The sequence below is a fragment of the Convolutriloba macropyga genome, unplaced genomic scaffold (assembly GCF_964194025.1).
Source record: "Convolutriloba macropyga unplaced genomic scaffold, txConMacr16.3 SCAFFOLD_488, whole genome shotgun sequence".
Lineage (NCBI taxonomy): Eukaryota > Metazoa > Xenacoelomorpha > Acoela > Convolutidae > Convolutriloba > Convolutriloba macropyga.
The window spans coordinates 21247-40385 of record NW_027452579.1 but is presented as its reverse complement, the minus strand read 5'-3'; the positions used below and the strand labels follow the sequence as shown (position 1 = coordinate 40385).

The window sequence follows — 19139 nt, the reverse complement described above, 5'->3', positions numbered from 1 at the left end:
ATATATATTACACCTCCAAATTCACACACTAGTTTTCAGCTAGTGTCGTCCTGTATTGCAGCACGTTTTTTGTACAGGGAGACGGGAGACAGAATAGATGTAATTTTTCTATCGTGAATGTAAAACTGTTTCAGTTTCAATTTAAAAGAACACGTGAGAAAAATTGTAATTTTGCTGTAAAAAAAGTAAGCTGTTTTTTATTTGGTAATCCGCTTGTTGATTTAATTTATAGTTATGTATCGTCAAAGGTATGCAAAAACTGTTCAACTTTTATTGCTTCAACTTAATAATAATAGCACGTGAAAAAATCGAAGACCTCTTTGTAGACTAAAATGGGCTATTATGCAAAACAAAATTTTATGAAATTGATTACGAGCAAAAAAAATATTTGTTTTTGAAATTCGAAATAAAAAGAAAATTGTTCTGATTTGGTTTATAATAGAATGGACGACTTTTAGAAACATTTGTCCAAATTGAATATACAGATCTTTTCCGTTTGTGCCCCACCCCCCCCCCCCCACAGTACGTTATGCGCACCCCAGTTACAGAGCACGTGTCATTACTTAGTAAATTGTCATGTAAAAATATTGCACGTGCGTCTGGGGGGTGCAAATAATATGCAGCCACTAAGATGGGGGGCACAAACGGAAAATATCGAATTTACTTTGCGGAAGTTTTTCAAAAATGCAGCCTTTTAGTCAGAATATTAATGATTATAAGAAGAAGTTTTTTAGTGCTTTAGTCAAAGCGTTAAACTTAGTGATCTTAGTCAACAATCAGAGCACATCACAATAAAAGCAACACAGCACACTTCATGAGACACCACATTTGGGATGCCCAAAAAAGAACAACTTAGTATTAACGCAATCTTATATGTTGCTAAAATGTACTTACGAGTCAACCCTTAAAAAGAGAATTTTTGTCTCACGAAATGAAGGAAACAAACGTGAATGGCGTTGTTCCAAAGTAATAAAGATCAAGTGATAACATTTTGAAGGATTCACTTTTCATAAGCTTTCCGGGATTTTTTAATGCTTTCCAGAGTATTATGCGTAATCATTTTTGGGAAAATAAAAAAAAATAGTTTTTTTTGCCTTTGGCTGATAGACTAATTGCGCAAAAACGTATTTGTCAGAAAAATATCTTTTTTATTGAAAAGATATCTTTGTAGTCACAATTCAAAAAAGAAACTGACTGACAAGCCGACCTTGTGACATTTTCGCAGCTCAATATATAACTTTGGGGGATCTTGGAATTAAATCTTTCTTCTGTCAGGCAAAATGCAAAATGGTAACGGGAAACAAAATAATAAGCTGACCAAAAAAGACAAAAACTGGCCTATGCTTAAATTGACTTATGTGAAATCTTTAAATTAAACCAAATTGCAAAAGTTTTTCAAGTAATGTTGCACCAAATAATAGAGAGGTCTTAAAAGCAAAATCAATAACCAAAAGAATCCATTTCTACAATGTTTCAAAGAACAAATTTGAAAACAAGCTATGAAAAAAATTAAGCCCAACTACAAACCTAACGCAAAAATATGGTACCGGTAGAGGTTTTCAAAATTGCATTTGGTCTTGGATGTTTTCTAAGCAATCTTTAATTACAAAATGACAATACATGCCAGCATTTTTTGCCATTATATTGGAGACAGAGAAATTGCCATTATGCTAAAGGAATTTGAATGCGCTTGAGTTGATATTATGCGTTTAAGATAAGAATTCCAAAATTGCAGGCTATTAGTTAAAAGTAGAAAACACGTTAAAACGAACAAATCTAACATAGAGGACAAAATCTTTTTCTATAGCAGGGAAAACAGTGCATTTCTCAGAAAAAAAATAGCGATCGCATTCAGTCCGCAGACAACGAGAATTCTGAGAAATTTTTTGTTTTTCTTAGAAAAATTTCTTTCAAAATTTTTCTTTAAATTTTGCAATGAAGGCAATAATTTGCAGAAAAAGAACTGTTGCACAATTTATTGTTTGTTTGATAGACACAAAATCCTCCAAAATTTACTCCAAGACTCAATTTCAATCAACACTATTGCAATTTTCGGATTACCGCTAATTTTCATTCACATGCTTAACGTGTCTTTATCTTGAGCTCTTTTCAGAAAAAAGTCCAAATTTTTAGAAAAAAATTTGACAGAAATTTTCAGCCTAACGAGTGCATCAGAATGTTTAGTAAAAGGAGTTTATCTAATTGAACTTCTCTGCTTACCAAATTCTCTGCTTTCTACACATCTTTGTTTTAATTTTGCGGTGACGCCATTATTCCAAAAAATTCTCGGTTGAGATCTAATCCAAGAAGCTCTCAATTTTCTTCATTTTGTTTCGAGTTTCCAGTTCGACAGCTCAATGATATGTTTTCATCGCTCATTGTCAATTTTGCGTCCAATTGTTGTACAATATGGTAACGCTTATTGCAACAAAAGGTCGCAAAAAAATTACGCTGAATAAAAACTTACCAAAACCAACTATTACGATCTTGTTGTAAATAAGGGAAATAATTTTATGTATTTAAATCCAACTAGCTGAAACAATTAGAGTGTTTACACCTATCTTGAAATACAGCTCATCTGTCATCAAGCAGGTGCATCAGCTAAAATAAACAAAAAGGAAAAAATGATAGTTTAATAAATTTATAAACGTAAGTAGTAATCATATAGCGCACTAAGAAAAGTAGTTATCTTGCCATGGGGATAATAGGATAATAGGGTCTAAATCCCATGCATCATAATAGGGAATAGGTTTGTAGGGGATAATATGGAATGATACGTAACCGTGGGATAATAGGGCATACAAGCGGATAATATTGGCCTAAATTTATTTACATGGGATAAAATGGTTTGGATTATTGCAATTTGGCAAAAGTGTGTATATTCACGAGTAGATCCTACGACGATGCTCAGGGGAAGAGCGAGGATATAAAAACAAACAAAGCGTGAAGAAAAAAAATTGGGGAGGCATGTAAATGAGTGAAAAAATTTCATAACAAAAAAATTTGGCGAAGGGAAGGGCATCACTGATTTTGAACGTATGCAAAAAAGTTTTCACAAAAAATGTACTTTTTGAAAGACAATTTTCATGATTTTAGAGAAAGATTTGTGGACTTTTTAGCAACTTGTTTGCAATTGGATCCCAATTTTGATCACGACATTGCTGTTGAACTGCGTCCCTATGGGGGAATAATTGGTATTGAAAGTTCGTCGCTGGACAATTATTTCAATTTTTTCGTAATTTTGATTTTGCATGATCTTCTTCATGAGGCTGCCAGTTTCGTTCATGAGTTTAGGGAAAATAAACCGGGTTACTCCTACATTAAACTTCGTCCTGTCACAAACAAGTATCCTGGTCATGTGACCGAACTTGCATTTTGTCTTCATTGGAAAACTTTAAAAGGACGGTTGTTCGGTTTGTTGGAATGCTGAAACCACGAGCAATTGTTAACGACTTTGAAGGTTTTCTGAATAAACCTAGCTTCATAGTTCAAGAACTCGCTATTGCTACCGAGAACTTTATCGACATAATTTCCTTCCTACCTCCTAAATCATACAGAACGCTCTCTTCAAGTGATCAAAAGACTTACAAGTGGGTTTCTAAGTTCTTACACGGTCTTCTGAGGGAAACAGAAGAATAACTTTACTGCTATTGCTACAAATCATAGACAGCATCACTCCTATGTTTCCATTAGCGGTTTTTTACTCCAAAAGCAGTGAGAAAACAAATACTCTCGAGGAACTACTTCCGAAAAACGTAATAAACTTGGAGACGTTGTCTTGTGCAAAAAATGCACTTTTGATATTATATTGAGAAACTTCTATTTGCAAAATACGTGCAATCAGTTGTCCTAGAAGACAGAGGAGCAGGCATTGCGCGAGGAAGAAATCCCTGCTTTTCTATCACTGGTTGATGAGCAAATCAACGTCCAGAGAAAACAAATCCATCACTGCTTCAAGAGAATTTATCTCCTAGTTTGACAGTCTAGAGTTGCATAGCGCCCGAAACCAATTGATTGTAACTCTAGTCAAGGAGTAAACATTTGATTCTCGTGAACAAACAATTCTGAGAAAACAGCAAGAACTTCGTGGTTACGCCGAATAAAAACTTACCAAAACCAACTATTACGATTTTGTTGTGAATTAGGGAAAAAAACTTTATGTATTTAACTCCAACTAGCTGCATCAATTAGAGTGTTCACACTTGTTTTAAAATATCGCTCATCTGTCCAGCAGGTGCATCAGCTTAGATAAAATAAAAGGAAAAAATGATAGTTTAACAAATATATAAAAGTAATTAGTAATCATATAGAGCACTAAGAAAGGTAGTTAATTTGCCATGGGGATAATAGAATAATAGCGGATAAATCCCATGCATCATAATAGGGTATAGATATGTACGGGGATAATATGGAATGATACGTAACCGTGGGATAATAGGGCATACAAGCGGATAGTAGTGGCTTAAATTTAGTTACATGGGATAAAAGGATTTAGATTATTGCAAGCTGACAAAAGTGTATATATTCACACGTAGATCCTACGGCGATGCTGAGGCGAAGAGCGGGGATATAAAAACAAACAAAGCGTGACGAAGGAAATTGGGGAGGCATGTAAATGAATGAAATATATTTCACAAAAAAAATTTGGCGAAGGGAACGGCATCAACGAGTGTGACGGTATACAAAAAAGTTTTCACAAAAATTATATTTTATGAAAGACAGTCTTCCTGATTACGGAGAAAGTTTTGTGGACTTTTTAGCAACTTGTTTGCATTTGGATTCCAACATTGATATCGACATTGCTCTTGAACTTTGTCCCTATGGGTGAATAATTCGTATTGATAATTCGTCGCTGGACAAATACTTCAAATTTTGCATAATTTTGATGTTGCATGCTCTTTTTCATGAGGCTGCCAGTTTCGTACATGAGTTTAGCGAAAGTTAACCAGGTTTCTTCTACGTTTTACTTCGTCCTGTCAGAAACGAGTATCTTGGTCATGTGACCGGCCTTGCATTTGTCTTTATGTGGAAACTTTAAAAGGACGGTTGTTCAGTTTGTTGGAAGGCTGAAAACACAAGCAATTGTTCACGACTTTGATGGTTTTCTGATTAAACCTAGCTTCATTGTTAAGTAACTTGTTATTGCAACCGAGGACTTTATAATTTTTGAAAATAATTTCCTTCCTAATTCCCAAATCATACAGAACGCTCTCTTCAAGTGATCGAAAGTCTTACAAGTGGGCTTCTAAGGCTTACAGGGTCTTCTGAAGGAAACGGAAGAACATCTTTACCGCTATTTGCAACAAATCATTGACCGCATTACTCTTCTATTTCCATTAGCGGTATATTACGCCAAGAGCAGTGAGAAAACAATTAATCTCGAGGAACTACTTACGAAAAACGTAATAAGCTTTGACACAATGTCTTGTCCGAAAAATGCATATTTGAAGTTATATTGAGAAACTTCTATTCGCAGCATACGTGCACTCAGTTGTCCAAAACAACAGAGGGGCAGGCATTGCGCGAGGAAGAAATCCCTGCTGTTCTATCACTGGTTGATGAGTATATCAGCGTCCAGAAAAAACAAATCCATCACTGCTTCAAGTGAATTTATCTCCAAATTTGACAGCCTAAAGTTGCATAGCGCCCGACATTCAATAGACTGTAACTCTAGTCAAGGAAGAAACAATTGATTCTCTCGTGGCCAAACATTTCTGAGAAAACAGCAGGCTGTGAGTGGTGACGCTGAAATAAAAACTTATTAAAAACTAAAAAATTACTTCCTCTCGTGGAGTACTTCCAAATGTACCATGTTTATACAAGAGAAAGTGCAAAGAATGAAACTAATCCCATTACCTATTCCCAAGCGTGCAATACCAATTCTGATGGCTCTGGACAATGAGAGTCTTCCCAAAGAAGTCAAGCAGCGAGTGAAAGAAAACAAAGTGGAGTTCTTCGCTTTCAGAGATAAAGTAGACTCAAGAAATGCTACAATTACATTCAGAAAAGATGACAAAGACTCTGAATATCTGTCGTTTGTAATATATGTTGCTAAATTTTTTGCAATACAATGAATTCGCAATCCATTTTTTATATAGTAGTTTTTATAATGAGTCAACCCAACCGGAAGATTAATTAGATTCGGGTGGAGGCATAATTGACTTGGTTTTTGATTTCGAGCACCAAGAAAGACAGTTTTGAGGTTCTGTAGTTCAAGATTACATCGATCAGAAGTTGTATATTTTACACAACTTTTTATAATAATGTTTCTCATAACTGTTTCTCTAATCAAATTGGTGTTTTTCAAACTTGTTTGCGAAGAGCCAATATTTTGGTTTTCTCTACTCTCTTGCACAATTGGGTACTTTGTCCCTAATCCCAAGTTATGAACAAAGTCAAGTCAACCTCTGACAGGTTGTTCATGGTTGTTTGCGGGCCATCTTGTAGCGGTAAAATGTTACTGTTTTAAACAATTTCCCCAGATTTACAAAAAAAATTTCCATCAGCATGATCAGCCAAAATTTCAGTCGTTAGAAAAGAAAATGAACATAAAATTTTAACCGTTTTCTGTTTTTGAGCTCGTTTCTGAGTGCGAAAACTGTCTGCTTGTGTTTGACGATTCATTTCAAGAAATTTTCAACGACAATGAGTTTTCTAAATTAGCAACTGCGATGCGACATAGAAACATCATTGAAATATACTTTAAATACAACTTGTTTCAACAGAGCAAATGGTATCAAACAATTGATTTGAATACAACACAAATATTTTTGCTCAAATCACCACGAGACGCCAACAAATTAATTTTATTGATCGACAACTGAATAACAAATAATTTTTGAAGAAAAGTTATGAGCTAGCGATCAGGAAGCTGTTTGGTAAATTGTTAATTGACTTAGATCCAAAAACATCCGACGTCCTGCGTTACTGTTCAACTATTTTTCCTCCAGGTCCATCAATTTTCTATCTTCCTCAGCTAAAGCTTTTATCACAAACTTAACTGATGAGAGAGAAAGAACTATGTATGCTGGGACGGATGCTAGTTACATCGGACTCAAAAGTAAGAATAACAATAGAGACAGCTCGAAACATTAAATACCTTTACAAATGTTTGCTCAATTTTGTCATTGGAAATATTTCAGTTAATAAAACCAAATTAGAAGGTTACGAGAAATAGTTCAAAACACTGCTATCTAATCAAACAATTTTGAATCAAAAACGAAAATTTTTACCCAAAGAAAAATGTTGGTGAGAATTGTTGGGTTTTTCCTGCTAACGATACTTGACAAAAGGTTAATTCATACGGAAGAATTCATTTTAATTCCAAAACGAATGTTTTGGTCACATCAACCCGCAAAAAATAAAACTTTGGAAAACCCTATTTATGAACAGAAGGCAGCGCAACTATCACTCTTTCAAAGAAACCAGCCTGAAAAAACCACACAAAGCAGACAAGCCTGTTAAAAATATGAGCAATTTTTTTTAAAACAATGAGCATACTAAAGAAGAAACATCAGAACCAGTCAGCGGAGACAGTGAGATGTAACCAAAATTGAAGAAATAAAAAACTTTTCGGTATGAGTCTGAAGTTGAACCAATCGAGGAAAACAATATTGAAAGATCTGAAATCTTAACTGAACACTTTAAGAAATCTGACGTCATTTCCATTGAAGGAACCCAAAAAACTTATAATTCATATCAACGAAGAACCACTCGGCGTTAAATTTTCTGGTTTTTTGCATAATTTGCAGCAACCAAAAAAAAACGCATTGAAAAATACTCAAAAGTTTTGACTGCTCTCGTAATTTCACCACCTTTAGTTGCGAACAATTATGCCAAGCAAATCAAGGAAACCTCGTCGGAAAGTGAACAAGAATTTTCAATAACAAAGAGTTTTCTAAATTAGCAACTGCGAGGTAAAATAGAGACATCATTGTAATATAAGTTAAACACAACTTGTTTAGACAGAGCAAATGGTTTCGAACAATTGATTTGAAAACAACACTTATAATTTTGATCAAATCACCACGAGACGTCAGGAAATTAATTTTTTTGATCGCCAACTGAACAACACACAATTTTTGGAAGAAAGTTATGACCTAGCAATCAAGAAGCAGTTTAGTCATTTGCTAATCGACTTAGATCAAAGAAACACCTGACGTCCTACGCTAATGTTCAAATATTGTTCCTCCAGGTCCATCAATTTTTCTATCTCCCATCAGCTCTTGCTGTTATCGCAAACTTAACTGGTGAAAGAGAAAGAACTATGTATGCTGTGGCAAATTCTAGAGCCATCGGACTCAACAGTAAAAATAATAATAATAATAATAATAATAATAATAATAATAATAATAATAATAAAATAATAATAAAAATGATAATACTAATAATAATAATAATAATAAGAACAATAATAATCATTTTAATAATAATAATAACAATAATAATAATAATTAAAATGATAATAATAATACTAATAATAATAATAATAATAATAATAATAATAATAACAATAATAATAATAATAATAATAATAATAATAATAATAATAAAAATAATAATAATCGAGAGAGCTCCGAATATTTTCATTAAATTCTTTGCGAATGTTTGCTCAATGTTGTCGCTGGAAACGTTCCAGTTATTCAAACCAAATTATAAGGTTACGAGAAATTGTTCAAAACACTGCTATCTGAACATAAAAATTTGGAACAAAACAGAAAATTTTTAGGCAAAGAAAATTGTTGGTGAGAATGGTTGGATTTTTTTTTTGCTATCGGTACTAGACAAAACATGAAAATTTCATTTTAATTCCAGATTGAAAGTTTTTGTCACATCAACCCGTAAAAATGAAGTTTTGGAAAACCTTATTTGTGAACACAAGGCAGCGCAACTATCACTCTTTCAAACAACCAGCCTGAAGAACGACACAAAGAAGTCAAGCCTGTTGAAAAATTGAGCAGTAGTTTTGAAAACAAGAAGGCTGAGGAAACATCTCTAGGAGGCAGAAGAGTTGTTGAGACTCCAGCGAGAAAATAGGTAATTGAATAGACCTGTTTTTGTTTCGAGTGTCAAATCTTATATATGTTAACGGAATTGTATGGCTAATTAAATTCGGTTAATCTCATTTGAAGTTCTAAGAAGTATTTCAGGCAACTTGAACTCTGAATTTATTTTGAAAATAGGAATTCATGTATGAATTGAAAATTGAACAACACGTGAAACCAATTTGGTGAATTGCTGGAATGAGTTATTGGATGGGTGAATCAGCTTAGATCACAGTCTATTGGAGTCGTTACCGTATTAGTGGAAGGCTAGTGGAAGAGTAAGGGTTAAGATAATCTAGTACAAATATAAAAGTCGTCATTTGCATCGATTCCATATGAAGATAAATTGAATCTCGTTGCCCGCTAGAATATTTTGCTCAGCCAGAATTGGTTAATTTATCCAAACACACACATGCACGCAGAAACACAGATACACACAAACACACGCACACACACACATATAAATATATATATATATATATATATATATATATATATATATACATATATATATATATATATATATATATATATATATATGTTGGTTTAAATATCCTAAATTGCTAAATTGCTAATTTATAGCTAAAATTGTTTTAAATTTCCAATTACACACATGCAAACACAAAAACACATACACGCACACACACACATGTATATATATATATATATATATATATATATATATATGTATATATATATTTATATATATATATATATATATATATATATATATATATATTAAAATATATATGAGAGTGTGTGTGTGCATGTTGTGTGTGTGTGTGTGTGTGCCTATGTTGCGTGCGTGTGTGTTTGTTTTTGTTTGTTCAGTTCAACCAATTTTATCTAAAATAATCAGTCTAGTGCGGAACGATATTCAAAGTATGTCCATATGAACTCGATGCAATTGATGACTTTTATATTTGTACTAGATTATCTTAACCCTTACTCTTCCCACTAATACGGTAACGACTTCATTAGACTATGATAAAAACTGTTTCACCCACCCAAAAACTCATTCCAGCAACTCACCAAATTGATTTCATGTGTTGTTCAAATTTTCTTCCATACCTGAATTCATAATGAAAAAGTAAATTCAGAAATCAAGTGGCCTGAAACAACTCTCAAAATTTCAAAAGATATTATTATTTTATGTTTATTTTCCTCTCAATAAAATCAAAATAAAATTTTTTATCAAGACAATGGTGATTTTTTTGTCCATTTGCTTTGTTTTATTTGATACTATCGATTTCCTTGCTTTATTGCTTTTGCATAGTTTCCTGACTGAAACATAAAACTTCACTTATACAACTTATGTAAAGAAATCCAAAAATTCAATGGCTAAGAGCAAGAAGTAATAGTTTCCTATTGTTCAATTTTTTTATGGTTGTTCCAATTGATGATGCTGATTCGCACGGAGAGATGAACAATCTAATGACATCAGAAATTGACGCTCCGCAGTGAAGTCCAAAAGAATGTTTTTGGTTTAATGCTCATTTTAAAGAAATCTATATTAGCGAGGCTGTTGATTAGACTATAAGATATATCCGAATGAGCCCGCATATTTTTCTAATTTAATGGCAGCTTGAAAGTTTGTAATTGAAAGCCATATTAAGTTGTTTTTTGTTACTTTTCCAATTTTTCAAAATTGACGTTTCAATTTTTGTTAAGGACTTCATTTGTTTTATAAATGAAAAAACTTTCAACTTTGGAACTATAGCACACCTCAGCCTGGTTACGAAGTATTCATTTAACGGATATTTCAAACTTTAACAAAATCTGTCGGTTTGCAATTCTGTTGGAATCGAAATTGAGTTGCAGTAAGTCTTATTTTCTCATAGTAAATGAGATAAAAGCTGCATTATATAACCTAATAAGCATGCAAATATCATTTTATACCACAACAGTTACTCTGTTAGTATTTCTAGACTCAATCAGATTTCATTGCCAATACGGGTCTATAATATTTTAATTTCATTTTTCTCAATATACCCAAAAGCAGATATTTGATTCAGACCATTGTGCTTTTTTCATTTTCGTCCCTCGTTTTGTTTTATTTGATACTATCGATTTCCTTGCTTTAAGGCTTTTGTATAGTTTCCTGTCTGAAAATTTGTACTTATAAAACTTAAGTACAGGAATCCAAAAATTTTACAGCTAGGAGCAGGGACTAATATTTTTTTCTGCTTCAATTTTTGATGGTTGTTTCAATTGATAATGCTGATTCGTACGGAGCGAAGGAACAATCTTTTGACGTCAGAAAGTAACTCTCTGCAGTGAATTCGAAAAGAATTTTTGTCATTTGCTGCTCGTTTTATGAAATTCTTTATTAGCGACGCTGTTGAATTTTGATACAAGGGAATTTTAAAGAATTGTAGGAAGTATTTTTTTTTTGAATAGACTAACTGATATATCCTATTGAGCCCGCACTTTTCCTTCTAATTTGATTGCAGCTTGAAAACTTCTTATTAAAAGCCATCTTAAACTGGGTTTCGTTTTTTTATCCTTTTTTCAAAATTTAACATGCAAATTTTGTTGAGCCATTCATTCATATTTATCAGAATAAGCTTTGAATTTTGGAACTATAGCACACCTCAGCCTGGGTACGAAGTGTTCTATTATCGAATAATTCACACTTCAAAAAAATGTGTCCGTTTGCAATTCTTTTGGCATTGAAATTGAATTGTAGGAAGTATTACTTTCCGATAGTGCGAGCTGAATTAAATAACCTGAAAAGCATTCAAATATCGTTTTATGCCATAACAGTTTACTCTGTTAGAATTTCTATGTCAAATCACATTTTATTGCCATTGTGGGCCAGTGCCGCTATCGATCAGAGATAAATTTTTGGACCATGTTAGATTTCTTTAATTTCACACAAAGTATCTTGATACATGTGAGAAAGACCTTAAAACGATTTTGATACAAGGGAATTTTAAAGACATTTTAATGAAAACTCAATTACTTTAAAGATTTTTTCATACGGCGAAAAAGGAACGGTTATAGCAATTGATTTATACTCTTAAACAATAAAGTATAGTAAAAAAATAGATTTACATTATAATTCTTAACAAAACCGTAGTCTCGTACTACCACAAATTAGCGCAATGTTAATTAAAGAACTAGTAGGATGCTGGTTCGTAATGAAAAGCAGACCCATATCAATTTTTTTCCCGCTTACTTACTCCATTTGCAACTTACGCGTTAACTTTTTGTCTTCTCAATCAGGTTTATCGAGGGACACAAGGGATTTCTGCAGCCAGAATGGTCAGAAATCTATTCAAAGAAAATTCAGTTTTACCTGAATTTGATATTTCCATCAGCGGATAACAGCGTTTTTGGAAAGTTTCCAGATTAAGAATTTCGCCATAGTCTTCCCAATCAGTCAGTTGGCGTTAATGATGTTCGACCTGAAGTACCTGGTGTGTTAATGATGCGCGTCTTAAATACGCTATCGTTTATGCTGCTCGAAAAACACGAATACTCGACCGTGTATTTTTTGAACGCACCATTTGCAACTTACGCGTTAACTTTTTTTCTTCTCCTTCAGAATTTATTGAGGAAAGCAAGAATTTTTCAGCAGCCAGAATTATCAGAAGTCTATTCAAAGAAAATTCAGTTTCAACTGAACTTGATATTTCGATCAGCGGATAACAGTATTTTGGAAAACTTCGCAGATTAAAAATTTCGCCATTGTCTTCTCATTTAATCAGTTGGCATTATTTATCAATCAGATCTGATAAATCAGTTCACACGGCGACCTTACGATACCTCAAAATAGCCTAGAGTACTAAAAGAATCATATGATACTATAAAATGCATGGTTTATGATTAATATAGTTTGGTTTTTTTGGCAAAAATACATTCAATATATAATCCACAGCTTCAAAGATTTCGAGTAAAACGGTCGGCCTCAAACTATCAGAAAATAGAACTTATATTTTCATAAACTGCTCGATTTGGAGTTTTAAGGCTCGTAGATTAATGTATACTAATATTTGCTTAATTGGCTTCTACATTTGTTTCTTCGCATAAAAGAGTACATTAATTAGCGAAAAGTTTGCGTTTCTTCATTTTTTGTCAACGTTTTATAATCAAATTAATAAATAAGCTTGAGCAAAAACTATGACTGTTTGGGTATATTTAAGCAAGTTTTAAGTGTAAACCAGGACTATTTTACTCAGTTTTGAACAATTACGTGTTCTGATTAAGACTGAACTGAACAGAAAAATGAAAAACCGACAAATTTGAAAACATAATTTCTTGCATTCTTATGGTCACATGACTGTTTGAATAAAAAGGTGCTATGATCATAATTTGATCATTATTTCTACTGTTTTTCTATAAAAAGTTTTTATTGAATAATTTTGTAGCTATTAAAACAAATAAGCCTTAATTTCAGCAGGGTAAGATGTGTGATTGAATTTTTTTTACTGTAAAACCGATCGAACATAATTTAATTTCGTCAAAAACATTATATAAAAAAAATGAAAGGTCGTACGTACCATATAAAAATTTATGTAAAATGGTATGTATAATTGTAAAAATATAGGAAAAATTATGAAAATTAGCTGAAATACGTCAAACATGGAGTGAAACACTAAATTTCAGTTGGTTCAACTTATCAGCCTTTTAAGGCTACTATACTTAAATATAATAAATCTTAGTTTAAAGAACAATTGGGCGTTCCTTATCAAAATACGGGCAGAAAATCAAAGCAGAAAATTAAACAAAGCAATTTTATTTTTCTGCGAAAAAAAATTCCAGCTTGCCACTGTTTTGACCACTCTTTTTCTAACTTCAGATCTATAATTAGTTCCACGTCTTACTTTTTTATTTCTAAGAATCAATGGAGTAGGTTTATAACTTAATTCGTTTGGTTTATCACTGTGAATTGAAAATTCAAATGACCGATTATATTTTGCTGTTAATAGTATGAAAACGCAATGATGTGCAAAAAATTGCTAAAACTTGATTAAATTTCTAGATTATTGGTGTTTTTACCACGATAGCAAAACACGGAAAAAATGAACGTGAGAAATTAGCCTCATCATTTCTTTCTATGTTATTGTAAAATTTCTGACGGAATTCAGGACCAATTGAGTCATAGCTAAAAGTATCAGGATTTGTTTCATTGCTTAATCCAAAGTTAGGTTATCACCACAAAGTCATGTTTGGAAATATGATTTTATTCAATATATTAACACCTGGAAGATTAAAATCGTCGCACAAAAAATTTTCAAAAAATGATGAATTGTGTATACCACTAAGTGCAAATAATCAGCGTAAAACTGTTGCATATAACCTGCAACTCCTTCGGTACTCTACGAGCTCTTTTTCTTAGGCCTGTCTGTAGCTAAAACGACAAAACCAACAGACCTTTCTTTTCTAAGTGGTTTTGAATTCTTATGCAAACTGAAAGATAAACTTATATCCGTGCATAGGCTCAAATATTATTTCGAGAAAAGATTTTAGGCTGGATTTATGCTGAACTATAATTTAAAGCATTATGTTGTACTCATAATTTAACAGGGATCAGATAACAATGGGGTATGAACAAAGTAGTTGCCACCTCAAAAAAAACCTTTTACTTCAAAATTGGAAGTTTGTTTGTTTGTATTGATAATCTGTAAAAATTTCACGGTGTGCAAAAACCAAATTTTTTAAAAATCAACAAAAAAAATCGTAAAAAGGATTGATTATTCTTAATAAGGTTTCTCGGCCATATAAGGTTTAGATTGGATGAAAAAAGACGGTAAATTCAGATGATATTCGCTCGATTTTACTAATTTATTTTGAAACCAATAGCTCATCAAGCAATCTCACATTATGTTCAAAATCCTCATCAAAATTGGAGATCGATTCTTTTGGAGGGTATAGTGAGGGCGGAACACATTCTGACGAGCTGGAATCAAAAATTTTGATCTTTTGCGGTTTCACGATCGCTGTCAGCTGAAAAAAAACTTTGAATCAAGCCTTCTTTTTGCTTACGCTGCGAATCCTAATAGATTTATTTTTTTTGTGTTATTTTTATTTTTGAGTTACTTTTATGCTGACTTTATTAAAGGACACGACTTGGCATGAATTAGTCGTTGAGGAATTATAATATTAATAATTCGGTTCAAACGACAAACTTTCGATACCCCAACATGGCCTAGAGTACTTTTAATTTGGCCCATTGTATCTTTACTTCGTTTGACATTATCATGGCTTATAATTAAAATAATTTGGTTTATTTGATAAAAGTACCTACGGCACATTCAATTTGTAATCAACAGATTCAATGTTCTCGAGTAAAATGGTCGGCATCAAATTATCAAAAACTAAAAATTATATTTTAATAAACTGCTTGATATGGACTTTCGAAGCTCTTCGATATATATGCGTACTAATTTTTTGCTTTATTGGCTTTCAGATTTTGTTTCTTCGCATGAAAAAGTTCAATAAATAGAGAAAATGTTTGCGTTTATTCTGTTTTTGAAAGCGTTTTATAATCAAATTAGTATATTAGCTTAAGCAAAAACTATGACTGTTTGGGTATGTTTAAGCAAGTTTTAAGTTTAAACGAGAACTATTCTACTCAGTTTTGAACACTTACGTGTTCTGATTCAGGTTGAACTGAAAAACAATTCAAAAACCGACAAATATGAAAACATAATTTCTTGCATTCTGATGGTCATGTGACTGTTTGAATAAAAAGTTGTTATGATTACAATTTGATCATTATTGCTACCGCTCTCTTAAAGAAAAACTTAACTGAATAATTTTATAGAGATTAAAAGAAATAAGCATTATTTCCAGCAAGGTACGATGTGTGCTTCATTTTTTTTCTGCAAAATCGATCGACGATAATTTAGTTTCGTCAAAAACATTGTTTTAAAAATAAACAGAAATTTCGTACGCTCAACTCAAAAAATTGAATATAGCTATTGCGTTTTTCTATGAAAAATAATTTCATCACACTAGTTTAAACTTAATGTCTAATTTTGAAATATTTATAAGGAAATTTGCAAATTTAGTAAAATAATGCATAAATTTTAAAAAATATTTGCAAACACGTCTAATTTTTTTGTCCCTAATCGTTAGTAGCTGGCCCTGTAGGGCGCATCGAGTACACATATCGTTTACGAGGCCTACTTTAAACATTTTTCCTTTTATTTAAGCAATCTGAGAGAAATGATTAGGAAAATGACACAGATTGCTAAATTTAGTAGAGCTCGACCGGATCGAACTCGTCCGATCGTTTGCAAATTTTTCCAAACATAAGATTATTTTGCAAAAGTTTGCCAGTTTGATCTTGTGATGAGATAATTTGCTAATTTTTACAAATTTGGCTTTATCGAGCAAATTGTTGCAAATGTTTGCAAATTTGGCATTTGTTTTGAACTAGGGCATGCCACTGTTTTGACCACTCTTTTTCGGACTTCAATTCTATACTGAATTTCACTTCTTACAATTTACATCTCAGAAGCAGTGGAGTTAGTTTATAACATAATTCGTTTGTTTTTACCGTTGTGAAAAAAAATTAAAATGACCAATTAGATTTTGTTGTTGTTGTCAATAATATGGAAACGCCATGATGTGCAGGGAATTGATAAAACTTGATTAAGGTTTAAGAAATTAGGTGTTTTCTACGACGATAGCAAAACTCGAAAAAAATCTAACGTGAGAACTTAGCTTCAAGAATTCTTTCTATGTTATTGTAATTATCTCACTAAATTCAGGACTAACCAAGAAATGGCAAAAAGTATCAAGACATTGCATATTAGAGATTCAAAACAAAGTCAGGTTTGGCATAAGGCTGAAATTCCTAGCATGAAATTACTATGTTTGAGATTACAGTTGCTTTGAAACTTAGACTGAGACAATAAATTTAGGAAATATGTTCTTTGTGTTAAAAAATTAGTAAGAGGTTATAAATTTGTTTCAGAAATTCATCTGCCAAAATGTTGACAAAACTTTTCATTGTAGCAGCTGCCGCTACTCTTATTCAGGCTGACTTTGTGTCCAGACGAGGATATTCACTCAATAATCAGAGGAGGTACTACCCAAAAGTTCAGGACGTACGAAGAATCTTCCATACGCTCGATCAACGTCAAAACCCAGGTGACATAGAGTTCGAGGGAGGAGTCTATGGTCCGAATGACAAACGACAGAACCCAGGTGACATAGGGTTCGAAGGAGGAGTATATGGTCCGAATGACAAACGACAGAACCCAGGTGACATAGGGTTTGAAGGGGGAGTCTATGGTCCGAATGACAAACGACAGAACCCAGGTGACATAGAGATTGAAGGGGGAGTCTATGGTCCGAATGACAAACGGCAGAACCCAGGTGACATAGGGTTCGAAGGAGGAGTATATGGTCCGAATGACAAACGACAGAACCCAGGTGACATAGGGTTTGAAGGGGGAGTCTATGGTCCGAATGACAAACGACAGAACCCAGGTGACATAGAGTTTGAAGGGGGAGTCTATGGTCCGAATGACAAACGACAGAACCCAGGTGAAATAGGGTTTGAAGGGGGAGTCTATGGTCCGAATGACAAACGACAGAACCCAGGTGACATAGAGTTTGAAGGGGGAGTCTATGGTCCGAATGACAAACGACAGAACCCAGGTGACATAGGGTTCGAAGGAGGAATATATGGTCCGAATGACAAACGACAGAACCCAGGTGACATAGGGTTTGAAGGGGGAGTCTATGGTCCGAATGACAAACGACAGAACCCAGGTGACATAGAGTTTGAAGGGGGAGTCTATGGTCCGAATGACAAACGGCAGAACCCAGGTGACATAGGATTTGAAGGGGGAGTCTATGGTCCGAATGACAGACGACATGCAGTTTGAAAACGCAAAACAGAGTGAATTTTTCAATTGGTTTTGTTTGCTGCCTATTTGAACACGTTTATGTGGATTTCAACACGCTTAGATAATTCAAAAAGTTCTTCATCTCACAATTAGTGAAAAAATTACTTTGCATCATAAAAATAATTTTGGGCAACTCGTTTTAGTGTTCTCATTTAAATTAAACAGATGTAAAATTTGTTCTTTGCTTTTCTTTTAGATTGCTATACTCTTCTGCTACAACAATTTACAATGTAGAAAAAAGGTTTTCTAATTTCTTCACTGAAATTTTTTATAACTGTTTTTGAACAGAACAAGAATAGCTCGTAAATTTGCCAAAATCAGAGACAAGTTCGAACGATATTATGCTATATCAAAAACGACTTTGATCTCAATGGAGTCTGTCAAGAAACCATTTCAAAAAACCTTAACATTTGAGGTTTGATGGCTCTGATCAGAACCAGGGGTTCTATTGGGAAGCAATTGCTTGTACCCTATAGAAGTAAATAAAAACAACTGCCTATTTAGTTATGGAAAACTGACCAATTTCAGCCATTGAGTCAGTTAAGTGCACCAATGGCATACAAAACAAAACAAATTTTTGTGTTTTTTTTCATTAACACTAGATTCGTTTCAATTGTTCATTATTTTAAAAAGAAATTTAAAAGTTTTTACTCTGAGTGCCGCTAGTATTTTATAAGATTATTTTGATCGTTTCTGTGTCTGATCAAGTGTTTTTCCCTGTCCAACAGGGCTTGATCAGACACAATTTTGAGAGCTCATTAGTGTGATCAGAGAAAACTTTGAAAAGACTATTTCAGGCGTTAGTAGCTTTGATCAGAGACCATTTGGCACTCTTTAGTATAATCAGAGAAATCTTCCAGTGTATTTGAGTCTGGTGAGAAACTTATTGTAATCAGAAATGGTTTCGAAAAGAACTCGAGCAGAAATAATTTTCGAGCGACGTTAAGTTCTGTCAGATATGAATAGTCAGAAAAAGTCTGATCCGTGATGAGTTTGAACAGTCGGTCTCGAACAGTTTAGTCCTGTATCAGAATAATATTCGAATCTATCCTGTTTTGCCCCCCCCCAGCTTAGTGGGCTCTTATTTTTACGCCCCACAGGAGCGCGTGCTTTTTTTACATTGTAACATGCTATATAACAACATATAATTGGTAACGGGGGGGGGGGGGCGTAAAAAACACTGGGGCCAAAACGGAGCAGATCCGAATATTTTTTCTCAAATGAG

General features: G+C 33.2%; 1 protein-coding gene across 2 annotated transcripts; it reads left to right on the top strand.

Moving 5' to 3' along the window:
• Nucleotides 1–13394: 13394 nt before the first annotated feature.
• Nucleotides 13395–18188, top strand: LOC142357632 (uncharacterized). 2 transcript variants are annotated; one of them, XM_075409182.1, is made up of 2 exons: nt 13395–13450; nt 16975–18188. In XM_075409182.1, the coding sequence occupies exon 2, from the start codon at nt 16991–16993 to the stop codon at nt 17891–17893; it is 903 nt and encodes a 300-aa protein (XP_075265297.1). In that variant the 5' UTR covers nt 13395–13450; nt 16975–16990; the 3' UTR covers nt 17894–18188. The 2 variants fall into 2 exon arrangements, with proteins under 2 accessions (XP_075265297.1, XP_075265296.1); XM_075409181.1 differs by lacking the exon at nt 13395–13450 and adding an exon at nt 15674–15849.
• Nucleotides 18189–19139: the final 951 nt, after the last annotated feature.